The sequence below is a fragment of the Papio anubis genome, chromosome 7 (genome assembly GCF_008728515.1).
Source record: "Papio anubis isolate 15944 chromosome 7, Panubis1.0, whole genome shotgun sequence".
Lineage (NCBI taxonomy): Eukaryota > Metazoa > Chordata > Mammalia > Primates > Cercopithecidae > Papio > Papio anubis.
This window is the reverse complement of record NC_044982.1, coordinates 58683743-58697785: the sequence shown is the minus strand read 5'-3', so window position 1 is coordinate 58697785 and position 14043 is coordinate 58683743. Positions and strand designations below refer to the sequence as shown.

The window sequence follows — 14043 nt, the reverse complement described above, 5'->3', positions numbered from 1 at the left end:
TCCACTGGGAGTTATTCTTGTCTTGGGGAAAGACTGGGAGGTTTCTAAACCCCGATTTTCACAGTAATGATGTCATTATGTAGTTTATAATATTGTAGGGAATGGTCATAATGGAAAAGCGTTGCACTTCCTTAGACAAGTATATTTAGATGAATCTATGCACAACAAAGGAGGAAAAAAAATTAGTCAAAGGTTGAGCTTTGATTGATTGGGACTAAGACCTAAAACTCTAAAATGAATATAGCATCTCTGTTGCACGGGTGGTACAAACCAGTGTGAAACATGAACCAAATGAAAAATGCAAGTTACTCAAAGGATGAGACAGAGTCACAACAACGATGTAGAGTAACCCATGAAAAACAAGGAACAAGTTCAGAACTGAAATAAAAACATTAACTATGCCAACTCTTGATAATAACTTCACTCATTCTAAGATACCAAGTTAGACGGACAACTGTGAAATACTCGGGAGTTATATCTGTCCATATTACAGAGTACTGTGTGTCTTTGCTTAAGGTGATTTGTTTAGCAAAGTCAATACTGCTCATTTCACATAATGGGAAAAATCTTCTCAACTTACAATTTTTGTTGTCTTTCACAGTCCTGAGTAAAGACTGCCTTCTATTTGGTTAAAGAGATACTCGACCAATATACTCGACTAATATTGAGTTAATACTCAGACATGGAGAAGAATAATTGAATTAAGCAATTACAGCCATCTACTTAATTATATGAATAGAGAATATGGAGGTGAACTACCTTCCACCTTCCAAAAATAGAAAGTGTTTGCCAAAGAAAACGAAAATGCATCATGTATAAAATGCTTTCTTAGGTATGTGGCTGTTACAGTTTAATGGTGAGTAAAGTCCCACTCAGCCTTTTCAGTTAATTCTAATTTAAAGATGTTTTAAATGATTAGGTGATTGGGTGGGAAACACCAATTCTGGTTACTTCTGGATCAAAACTAGAAGATGTTACACAGTAATTGTGTGATGACCCCATTTAATGGTTTATCTTCATTTTCTGTTTTTATGTATTAACTACCAATTATAAGTATTCTTATAAATATATCCCTAGGTTACTTTTTTCCAATTGGATGGCTGACTTTTATATACTCCTATTTTTCAATTAGTATTGAAATGAAGAATATTAAGAATATTCTTGCTCCTTGATTCAAAAACAAGATAGATACACGTATTTGAACACACTTATAGATTTATATAAGCATGAATTTACCCATGACCATAAGGTTGAGGATGCACTAATGTTCTCTGGAGCCCTTAAATGAGTGGGGGATGCCAGCTCCTTGCTAACCACCACCATTAAGGAGAAGAAGGAGAAACTCCTGGGTTATGTGGATTGAGAAAGGAAGACCAGCATAAGGAACAATATAAACTACACATGCATCGAAATACTATATCAAATCACATTTTCATGCACATATTTATAATACAGTGTTTAAAAATACTCAATTTCTGTCATTTTCCACCAGACTGACACAATCAGAACATATTTTTCCAGAAAAAAAATTACTTGGTCTCTGTTACCTCCTAGCTTCTTATTCTGCTCTAAAAACTAAATGACAGTCCTATTATGAGGTTCAATTGCTAGAGCATCTAAGTGCAAATTTTTAAGAACAGAAGGGAAACTCTCCATGCTCCCTTCCCGCTTCTACTCCAGATATAAACATGCAGGCCGGGCGTGGTGGCTCACGCCTGTAATCCCAGCACTTTGGGAGGCCAAGGCGGGCGGATCACGAGGTCAGGAGATCGAGACCATCCTGGCTAACACGGTGAAACCCTATCTCTACTGAAAAAATACAAACAAAACAAAACAAAACAAATTAGCCAGGCGTGGTGGTGGGCACCTGTAGTCCCAGTAACTCGGGAGGCTGAGGCAGGAGAATGGCGTGAACTCAGGAGGTGGAGCTTGCAGTGAGCCAAGATCATACCACTGCACTCCAGCCTGGGCAACAGAGCGAGACTCCATCTCAAAAAAAAAAAAAAAATGCAGCCGTACTTTCTTATTCTTGCCAATATCTACATTTCTCCTATTCATCAGCACACTCTCCTAAGAGTTTATTAGATGTGGAAACTGAGGGATAGAGATTAAGAATTTTGCCTGAGGTAACACAGTAAAGCAGCAGCTGAACAAGAAGAAAGCCCAAGTTACCCAACAGTTTTCAACTACATCACGCTGCATGGCACAATAATAAAAAACAATGATGAAAGCATATACCTCTCTTTTCACAAGGGCAATGCCTTCATCTCAGTGGCTGTACATTCGTAAAGAACAAAATGATTTTTTAAGTCATTCTGGACCCATAGTCTGCTGCTGCTAAACAGCACTTCTTTTTAGCACTCTAAAAAGACTTTCAAAAGTCTTTGAATTTACCTCCAAGAGGAGTTGCCCCCACAGGAACTTTAAAGATAACTGTCCTATCTTCTGAAGAAATGGTCAGTTAGCTTCGCACATTTAACACACACCACTTCAGAATCTTGATGGACATATATATCTGAGCAAGTTCCACAGTATCATACAATAGAATTGTATGATCACATAGGTTAAAGGATAGATACATCTTTCTAGTTGGGGTAAACTTTAAAGAAATTCCTGAGGCTTTATTACATACCCATTCCAGGACTACTTTTCTTTGTGCACCACTATTCCTCCACCTAGAATCCACGCTATAGCAACGCCCCTTCTTCCTTCTTTATCTATATTATGTCAACCCACTTTCAAGTCTTACCTGCTACAAGCTTTTTCAAGTTTTCTCCAACCACAATAGGAAATGTAATTCCTCTCTCTGGTCTAGGTACATACATTTGTGTATTTCTCATAGCCTTATTTTATGTTTTTCTATTTGTTTTTATCTCCTGGATTAATGCATAACCTCTTTGATTTTACAGACCTTACTACATAGCTACATGCATCATCCACAGCAGTTACACATTAATTAGTTGACTGAATTTATGAGAAATGAACTTAAATCAGCCTAGAGTTTGTGTGGGGAATTCTCACTGGTCACCACTTCTGAAAAGTAGCACATCTTCCTCTAGTATTTTCTAGCCTTCCTAGTAAAGAGTCCAGCAGAGGTGAGGCAAACACCCAACTCAGTTACACTCAGGAGTAAAAGACAGAATGCTCCAATGCTCAATCTGTACCCAACTTTTCCTTGTGTTCCCAAATCCCACAATTCATCAGCGAGAAGAATAATCTGGTTCAGAGTGACCACAGGCCCTATTAAGAGCCCTTTATCCCCTCATCCTTTCCTTTCAGGACACCAGAAAAATCTCCCTCAAGATGGTCTTTCTTCGGGCAGGCAGCAGACATTTTTCTTTTCACTCTAATGCACTACAACAAAGTTCTAGTGGCTTCAGATAAAAATATATGCTTTTGCTGTTTGGCCATTATTTAAAGGGTAGATACATTTTTCTAAAAGCCTTTACTTCCTACTCACCTCCTTCAGATCTCAGCTGCCTTTTGTGCTGTCCATTAAGACTTTGAGACACCTAGCTGTGAACAAACCCTTCCTCTTTCAGGAAGACATGTTTCCCCTTCTACGGGATCACTTGATTATTTTTATTTCCACCATTCACATTACAACAAAACAAGACAAAAAATATACTGCTTGAAGATACTGACACATGTCATATATATGACCCCAAATATCAGCCACACAACAGTCCTTAATATAGACTTAAGCAGGAACAGCAAGAAACTGAGGTTCCTGTTTATGCAAAGTTGTAGAGACAGAAAGAGTAAGTTACATCATAATTTCTAATGCCTTTCATCATACCATACTATGTATTTAAATAACTTTGTAGTAAATGTGTAATAGCCAAAAATGTGTTTATAATAGTTGAAATCCTATTCTGTAATTCCTAGAGAATATATGATTTGGATGTTGAAACAGAAAGCGTAGATCTTACTCAGGTCAATCAATGAAATCAACAGGAAAAGAAATAGTGTTTAAAAATATAAGATTAGAATGGCATAGTGTCTTGGAAAAGTAGCAAGAAACTGCTATAGAAAAGCTGAAATGGGGCCGGGCGCGGTGGCTCAAGCCTGTAATCCCAGCACTTTGGGAGGCCGAGACGAGCGGATCACGAGTTCAGGAGATCGAGACCATCCTGGCTAACACGGTGAAACCCCGTCTCTACTAAAATACAAAAAAAATTAGCCGGGCCAGGTGGCGGGCGCCTGTAGTCCCAGCTACTCAGGAGGCTGAGGCAGGAGAATGGCGTGAACCCGGGAGGCGGGGCTTGCAGTGAGCTGAGATCCGGCCACTGCACTCCAGCCTGGGCAACAGAGCCAGACTCCGTCTCAAAAAAAAAAAAAAAAGAAAGAAAAGCTGAAATGGGATCAGTGCAAGGTGGTATAGTTAGAAAAGAAAATGGAATTGCACTGATATAAAATGGAAATAACAAAGTACATGCCCCATTATTTTAATAACAGATTATTTTAATAAGAGATTTTAGTAGTTTGTGAAAAACAAATCCATCTAATGAATACGACTGAACCCTGGAGAAAACAAGTTTCACAAACAATGTAGGACCTCCATTTGCCTGATATAATGGTAAAATCACTGTGTCTTGAATTAGTGAGATGATTTAATGATATCTTAAAGTCTCTTCTCACTTCCAGCTTTATGATTTTACAGGGCCAAAATACTATTAATTGGATTTGAAAATAAAGATAGGATATAGTTTTCTATGAATGCAATATTTTATTGTTTGCTCTAAGTAATATAGTGTTTACACTCACAGTTACTAAAGCAAAGAAACAAAAGTTATTTTGTGGGACCATTAAGTTACTGTCAATTACAAAGAAACTAAAAATGTTCACTCTATTCATACTTCCAATGTATGCAATATACTTTGCATATCCTTCCAAAACAGCCAAAAGGGAGCCTAAGGAAGACCTCCTCTTATTTAACTGAGATGACAGCACATTCCCTTAGTTAATCTGAGCTACCAAAGAGCACAAGCTCTCGAGCTCAGTTCCCAGAGTAGGACGTTGTATCTGGCTCTTTGCTGTTGCCTTCGCAGATTACAAACCTGGAGCCCAACCCTTGCAAGACTCTTCTCAAAGCATGGGGACCAAGTCAGAGAATATGAGTGATGAATCACCTCTATACCTGGAATACAACCCCAAACCATGGTTCCTGACAATGTCTTAATAAAATATAATTGAATTCACAGGCTTATGCTCTAATCCCATCCCCATGAGCCCTACTGCAGTTACATTAAAATAGTAAGTTTTAAAAAAATACAGAGCACTTCCTTTCAGAAAAGTTTATTTGTACCCTTCTTCTCCAGCAGGGTTTAAGGTGTTTTACAACTATAAAACAAAAATAAAAATATTGGTAAAATATAAGTATAAAGAAGCATAACCAAAGATAATAAAATTAAGCAAAGAAATCAAGATCTTGAAAAATGCCTTCCTAGAATTTCTCTTGTGACATCTATTCACCAGAATTATTTCATCTCTAAACTTTTATCTCTGCCTCTTAATTGTCTAAACTCTGGCACCCTAACTGACTTATTCATTGTAAAATAAGTTAGGCTCAACCTGCTCAATCTAAAATATTTATTAATCCACTTAGGGGCTTTCCCAGGGAAATACAGGACAAGAGCAAGTAACACTATATAAAATAATCTGCCCATTTTGCATGTGAAATCTCAGTAATATGACCAACAAGGACAATTTTTGAATGGGCAAAAATGATCCCAAGATACAACGAACAGTCCAGTCACTTTTCTTTCGTGATCGTGGCCAAGGTGATGACAATATAAAAATGTGCATGAGTTTGTAGGGACAATGGAGTGAGAAGAGGAGAAACAGGTTTGAGCTGATGCTATATGATAGAGCTTCACATTGATTTTTAAACAGCATTTATTAAAATAATCTCTTCCTCTTTTCCTACAGACTAACACCCTAAATATGGTTTAGTCAAAGGCAGTATCTCATCACAGGGCCTCTCCAAACCCAATCTGAACAAAAATCATAATCAACATACGCTGAGATAACGTACTTTGCTATAAGAACGGCAACATCCCGAAACTGAATGTAATGGCCAACCGACCGTCCATGTCATTTTTATTCCTTCCTATCCATCCAAATTCAACCCACTAAACTACCGTCTGAAATATCTTCCAGAGCCGCCTCGTATCACTTATGCCCTTGTTCTTAATTCCACCAAGCCATTTCTCTCCAGCTACTGCCTGGGGTGTCATTCTTAAATTGTATGAGATTTACTGATATTACCTGAATTGAGTTAATATAGCTTGCTAATTTGTCATACTCACATGTTTCTTAAGCTTACTCTATTTATTACTTTTAATGCATTCTGAAAGCTACTTTTGGACAGTGAATTAACCATTTCAGGACTCCAAATCATCTTTTGATTTGGTTCCCAATAAAACTATTCAGACTTGGAATTGTATTTTGTTTTTTGTTTGCAGTGGGGATTTGTCTGTGCTGATGCATTCATAATGTTTAATAACTTCCTTAGCAATTAAAGGCATGATGACCAGAAGCAAAATTACAGAATTCAACAGAATATTTTTTCTTTCTTTAGCAAGTCAGCTGATAAGTTTACAGGAGATACAATTTTTGATATGATGTCATTATCAGTAGGATCTCTAAAAAATACAGTTAACCCAAATGACTTACTACCATATAACGACTTACAAAGAAAACTTTCAAAACTAAGAAAATGTGTTGCATCACTTAGCTCTAGGTATTTCAATAAGCATACAGATAGCTAGGTTTTACATTCCAATTCTTAAGGCCATGTCAATCAGTTATCCTAAATCTAATGAAATGTGAGTGCAACAAAATTAATAATGTGGAAACCAGATACCAGTTCATTTAATGACTTTTTGTTATCCAGTGGTGTTTAATGAAGCTAAAAGGAAAATTCAAACAAAACTTTAACATTCCAAGAGTAATTGGGAGAATTACTTTAATATAAATAGCTTTTTAAAATCCACTAAGCAAAAATCTATAGCTTAACAAAGTAAAAATTTTTAAATACACAGATTCATATTGCCAAATATATATGTCAAGTGGGTATTATCCATTAAAATTGCCAGGGTTAGCTCATATGATTTTTTTTGTGCTATTCTATTATGAAGAGGTTTTCTTGCAATCTTTTCTTCAGAAATATTTTCAAATAATCCATATTACTGTAATGTTGTATCTGATATCGAAAATGTAAAAAAATATAAAGTACAAATCCCACTTACAAAAAAATTTACAAAACAATTTATAGGACACTTACAAAAAAATTTATAGGACGGAATTGGTGGTGGAAGGTAGGCAGTTAATAGATAATCTCCGTCATCCAACTCTGATACCATATATAAATCTTAGCTATTGTGCAGTTGGTTTGCTAAGCAATATTCCAAGATAAATGACAGTAAGTTCCTAGGTCTATAGCAGAAACTTTTATACTTAAGTATTGCACATGGTTGTCAAACAGATTGGGCGTAACAGGAAGAAGATTAAAATACTTGAGAGAAAATTATCCATGCGTTACAACAAATATTCTCAATTCACTAGAAAATAGAATCTGAATTTCATGCTCAGAGTTTTTCAGTGAGGAAGTAGAGAAGAAAAGGGATACCCTAGCTATTCCAGGGAAGAAAGTTTATAATAACACAGTTCTAAATCATGTAAACAATTTTAGGCTACAATGAAGTGATTTTTGCCTGGGTAACCTAGAAAATCATTTGTGTTTCCTCTTGAACCATGCTACTAGAAAACACTATTGAGAAATATTAGTTTGTGTGCAGTATGAATGGGTTTACATGTAGCAAATATAGGCAAATAAAGGAAGACAGATTTTTATGCTAGCAAAGTTCCTATCTAGGCTTTTGAAGCTTCTGTTTATAATAACCCTGCCTTTTAAATTAATCATTCTCAAAGTTATTCATATAAAATGTTCAAAACACACTTTTTAACCTTACACTAAATCTTATGTCTATGTCCTTTACAATTGATTCCTTTTTTAGATAAATTTTTAAAATGTTCTCTTCCTTATAAATGCTTCCACAAATGAAAATAAAACTACTTTAGGTTAAGAAAGTTCATTATTTACAAAATCAAAGCAATGAAACTGTAAGTCTATGTCAGTGTTTCTCAACTTCAGCGTCCACTGTAATCATCACTTGAGGTGATGAACACAAACCACTGGGCCCTACACTCTGAGTTCCTAATTTAGAAAGTCTCAGAGGGGCCCGAAAACGTGCACTTCAAACAAGTTCCAGGACGATGCTAATGCTGAAGACTAGGGGCCTAATCTCCTTTGAGAACCTAACTTCTGTGACGGGTAACACATATCTGAAAAGTAATATATAATTTTTAACCCATCTCATAGCTGTGACATTTATAATGGCCAGGAATACTGATTAATATTTTTCACACAAAAGCAATTCTATTCCTAGCTACATGACTAATAACCACATCAATATAAAAACAAAACTAAATGAAAAAGACCACCACCTTCATCACAATCATCAGCTCAGTAGTGGAACTGCCTCCTTGTTTATTGTTAACAGACATAAACACAGAATTATTTTAATGCTATTGTTTCCTATTTGTCTTCACTACCAGATCTTACCCTTTTCCACTACCCAATCTGAGACTTGCCAGGACAAATAATCTGAATGACAAAAAGTGACAGGAAAATGGAACCATGCCCTTCCGATCTAGATAGTTTTCAGCATGTCCCATTGTCTCCCCATGCCCCCAACCTTTCTCACTTCTCATCACCCCATCACACACACATACCTTCACACATGCATATACACAAATCTGAAAAACACACCAGAACAAAAAATTCCTTTTAGCTAAGATGATCTGAATCAATGAGAGAGGAATACAGAGTTGGGCATGGGATGAGAAGAATTCAGACTTTCCCATCCTAAGGAACAGCCCCTTGAGAAGGCTTTATCTCCAGCATTCCCACATCGCTAGAATCCCTATTTTTCTCAGCCGTTCAGAGGGCACCGGGGTCCAGGAATAGTCACAAAAGCACTAAGTTAATTCCTACTCTTTTCAGGCCCCACCTCCTGTTCTCAGTCAAACCTTGAGGTGTGCCAGGAGACTCAGCATCTCTCTCATACACACTTCCCCCCCTTACCACAGCCACCACCACCACCAGACAGTTGTCTTTCATTTGGGAAGGAGGGGTTGGGAGAGGGGACATCCGATCCTTAGAGATGGGAAAAAGTGAAGGTTTCTTGGAAGCCAAGAAGGGAGCTAGAAACACAGGAAAGGAGAGGAGCAGATGGAGTGCAGTGGGTACCAGAGCTCACCTCAGCACTGTTCAGCCCTGGACAGAACACAGTGGACAGAGTAAAGGCTGGGTCTGTGGCATTCATCCCCAAACACCCACCCACTGTGCACTCCGTTCCCAGAGTTTGAGGACTCAGGATTCACTGGCACCTGTGTCCACTTTGCAGTCAGTTCTAGGGTCTGCAGGGAAAGCTCTAACACTTCCACAAATATTCATTCCTTTTTGCTCTGGGTCAGCCATTGACTTAGTCCTGCAGCACCAGAGTCCAAACACCTAAGTGAAACCAAGGGCAGGTGGCCTGGATTTTCAGCACACATTCTGCGGACACTAACTCAGGGGCGAGGGGTGGGATTGGCTGTGGGTGGGTCTTGGCTTGATGTCCCCTCAAGGGGTGCACCTCTAACCTCCCACCAGACCTCAAAAACACGGAAGTTATTTTTTAGGCACCACCTGCTTGTCCCAAGAAAAGACTTACATTTTAGTCCACTATAAATATGACCTGGATATATGTGTGTGTGTGTGTGTGTGTGTGTGTGTGTCTGTGTGTATGTGTGTGTTTCAATCCCGAAAGCTAAGGGTGCCAACTGCTGACAGGCAAAAGAACCTGAATTTGCTTTTGAGGACTTCAAAACCTCCTAATTAACAAGCTTGCCCTTCTCTAGTTCCTAAACCTAAATCTGGGTTTTCCAGAAGGGAGATGAGATTGTGTTCCCGCTGCAGCGAGCTGGTGTCCTGCCCTGGAACCCAAACGCGCGGACTTAGCAGTCCGTTCATTCATGCATTTGCTCATCCATTCACACAAACATGTCCCTTAATTGTGTCTGGCACCGAGAATCTTGTCTGCTATTTTCCCCTCCCCAAGTCAGTGCTCATGGCAACGGCTGGTGCAGAACGCAACTCAACTGTCACCCCACTTCCTGAGCCGGAAAATCAAGGCATGTAGGCATTCACAGAAAAAGGAAAAGGTGGAAAGGAGGAGGCGGCGTGGGGCGGAGAGGGGTGGGGAGACTCACGGGGTCACACTGGAAGCTTCCCTGGAGGGGTGGGGGGAAACCGCGGCACCGACACCGTGGCATGCAAGGAGCCAAACCATTATTAAATCAAAGACTGCTGGAGCTCGGATTCCCCGCGGGGATAAATCAAGTGCAAAGCCACTCGTTCGCACGAGTGCGTTGCTGCCGGCTAGACCCAACTCCGAGCCGGAGCCCAGGCGCCGGGGGAGCGGCTCGCAGCCCAATCCGCAGCGCGCTCGCTGCCTCCTTATCGCTCCCAATAACGTGATGAAGTGTAAATCAAATGCCACGCCGGGAGGGGCCCCAGAACGGCGCGAGTCGTGCATTTTCGCTCACCAGCCTATCTTGCCTAAGAATCACAAGGTCACGATAGCGTCGCGATTCCACTCACCGTACACTCCTTGGCCAGAGATTCCCTCCAGGAGGACTGTCAGCAGCCACACGAGACCGTACAGTAAATCCATCTTCACGTGAACATGAACATATCCAGCCCAGGGGGGACGCAGCGGGACCTTCCGGAGGCCGGCGGCCAGCCAGGCGCGCTCCACTCGCGCCCGGGCCGAGCCGAGGTGCCCGGGAACCGCTCGCCGAAGGAGGAAGCGCCGTCCGTCTGTCCTTCCCCGGCGGCGGCCGCGAGCGGAGCGCAGGAGCCCCGCACTCCAGACACTCATGCACACACACACTCACACACACTCACACACTCTCCCACAACACAAAACCCTGACACACTCACACGCACGCCGCACTCACACCGGGTGCCTGGGAAAATCGCAGACGCCGGGGAGGAGCAGGGGGCGGTGATGGGAAGGGGAGCTGCGAGGCGAAGTGTTCTTCAGGGAAGCGGGCTCGAGTCTCCGCAGCGGCGGCGGCGGCGGCGCGCTGGGCTGGCGGCGGGCGCGGGCAGGGGGCCGGGGGTGCCGCGCGGTGGGAGCCTGGCTTGGACAGCCGAGGAGCAGGAAGTGGCCTCTGACCCGGGACACCGAGCAGGGCTCTCTTGCCTGGGTTCGCCTTTACAAAGTAACTCGCGAAGGTCCCCGGAGGGGCGTCAAGCGGCGACAGCGGCCCGCCCGCCCGCAGTCCGAAGCCCCCAGCCCTGCTGTCTTGCCTTCCCCCATTCCATCAGTTGCCATTGCAACGCCAATCCTGTTACACGATATAGACTCGCATCGCCGAACGGGGAGAGGAGGAAGAGGAGGAGGAGGAAGAGGAGGAGTGGGGCTAGGGGAACGGGGGTGGGGAAGAGGGAAGGGAGGAGAGGAAAGAAGGAGGAGGAAAGGGTCCAACAGGGAGCGGAGTGTGCGTCTGGAGCTCGCTTGGGCACACCAGCCACTGCCGCCGCCGCCACCGCCACTGGTCTCCAAAATAGCCTTTAGCGCCCCGCCAGCGTAGAGGTGCTCTGGCCGGCCGCACCAATTCCCGGAGCCGAAAGCAGAGTCCAGGCACCGCCACTTGCAAGAGAGGGAGAATGCCAAGCAAATACCCGATCCGCACACGTCTACGCGTGCCCACCGGCACTGCGCGCGTCCTCTTCGCTTCCGCGCCGCCCCCGCCAGGTGGAGGGGGTGGGGGCGGTCGGGACAGGCGGGAGTTTAGAGGAGGGAGCCGCAGAAGGGGTTCCCCGCTTGAGCTAACGTAGTGGTGGCATCCAGAGGTGAACGCGGGAGCGGCCGCCTGCGGAGGGCACCCGGCTGCGTGGCGTCCGCTCGGGCCGCTCCTGCGGCAGAGGTGCCCTGGCTGGGCTGCTGGGCGCCCGGGGCTAGACGCCGGCCGGGATCCCTGGGTGTGCGCGGAGATGCGCGCCGCGGAGGCGAAAGGAGGAAGGAGGAAAAGGAGAAGGAGGAAGAGGAGGAGGGCGAAGCGGCGAGCGCGGAGCGCAGGCGGACCGGCTGCCGGGCTGCTGGGCTGCTGGGCTGCCGGGGAGGAAGGCTGTGTGTGGTCACGTTGTGCGCTACGTGCTGAGAGCGCGAGCTGCTAGCCGCAGCCGGGCGACGTCAAAGCCGGGTGCGCGGCTCTGCCGCCTGCCTCCGCGCCTCCTCTGCCCCTCCTTTGCTCTGCCTTCCTGTGTCAGCCCAGCTCATCAGTATGGACAACGCCGAAAGGCTCTGCGAGGCCGGCGGCATCAGGCCTCCAACCTCCCCCGCCGAAGGGCTCCCTCGCCTCTTGGGGAGCTCCGCGGCGGCTAGTGCCGGTTATGTATTTCTGATGCCGCCGTCTGCGTTTGCACGCCGAAGGGCCAGCTACCCACCTTACACCCGGGGTAATTACATGACACGCTATCTCCTCTCCGCCGCCCAAGGTCTTCCAGGATCCGTTATGCTTGACTAGAGGGCAGAACAGGCCACAGCATTTGGAAGTGGCAACGTTTCTTCTCTATTTCTGTCTTCTTTAAAGGAAGTATGGTCATCACAGTAGATGAAGGCTCTGGGGGAAGGCACACTAGGAGTTCAGAGATTAGTTTATTTTATATGCAGTGTCTCCTACTAAAGTTAACTGCTTGGAAAATCTTTTCCTTGTGTGAAAGATAGGCTCTTTTGTTGGGACAGAGGTAGCTGTAATGTTTAAGGGGTTTTAAAAACTTATAGGTACAAAAGGATTAGAAAATCTAAAGCATCTTTAATTTACATTGCAACAAGTGTGGAAATACTCCGCTAAAAATTAATAGGGAACATCTGGGAATATAGTAGTGGTTGATTTTTTTTCTGTAACCAAGATAATAATGTTTCCTGTATGCAGTCCACTTTGTTGAAAATATTCTTCACTATTCAAACAGCATATGGGTAGGAAGTGATTGGAATGGTTTAAAACGCGCATTTGTACATGTGTTACAAAAGTAATTGCTATGGGAAATCTGGAGCACAGTATTCATTTATCTGCTCCCATAATAGACTAGTAGAACACACTGCAGGTCCCTCTCCCCATGCTGTACTTCTGCTGGGGGCAGGGGACCTTAAGCACTAGAAAATGCTTAGTCCCTAGTCTTTCCCCCAAGGTCCTTTTCCTCACTTAAATGAATGTTGCATATTATTTTTTATAGAGTGCGATTTGGTGCTTACCCTCTGGGTTTACAAGATACGAGAAACCAAACATTTTGAGAGGGTCCCCCAGAGGATCATTCACACAGTGTTGAGAACCCGTTATTTATGAAATTCCACTTTCACTAGATGGTATTAAGCGTCATGCTATAAATAAACTCAGTGTGTGCGATTTCTGAAGAAAAATGAGTGATGCTCACTTACTGGTCACCTGTGGCATAAAAATTGTCTCATGATTTTAGAAATCTGCCTTTTGTGGGTAGATCATTCCTGTACACTTGCAGCACAGTAGCTTCATGGGGCAATAAACTGCACCTCCTTTCTCAGATCAAAGCTCATAATGTATCTTGTCCATCAGGCTCTTCCTGATTTCAGCTTATCATGTTCTGAAGTAGTACTTCACCCCCATATTTGTACTGTACTTTTAAACACGTAGTTATGGAATCATAGGATCTTTGAGTGTGTGAAGAACTATAGATTGGGATACTTTGTCATCCCCAAACGTCAGTGTATCGTTTTAGGAGAGCCCAGACTGAGTATGGAGATTACTTTTCTTAACCTTCAACATTTGAACAGAGCCTTAGGAGCCCAGGACCTTTCTTTTCCATATAACGCTCATCTCTGCAGAGGAAGGAACATGCACCCGGTGAGCCCTCAGCAATGCCTGAGTGAAATCTTTGGAACTTGGAGA

At 43.1% G+C, this 14043-nt stretch overlaps 1 protein-coding gene across 2 annotated transcripts in view; it reads right to left on the bottom strand.

Annotated features, from left to right (window-relative positions):
- Positions 1 to 11980, bottom strand: part of MDGA2 (MAM domain containing glycosylphosphatidylinositol anchor 2) — an 840045-nt gene extending 828065 nt beyond the window's left edge. Inside the window, exon 1 of one of the 2 annotated variants that reach the window (XM_009211479.4) lies at positions 10712 to 11980. In XM_009211479.4, the coding sequence (XP_009209743.3) occupies positions 10712 to 10991 (280 nt within the window). In that variant the 5' untranslated portion in view covers positions 10992 to 11980. The remainder of the gene's footprint in view (positions 1 to 10711) is intronic. The other variant, XM_009211478.4, reaches the window with a different exon arrangement.
- Between the last annotated feature and the right edge of the window lie 2063 nt (positions 11981 to 14043).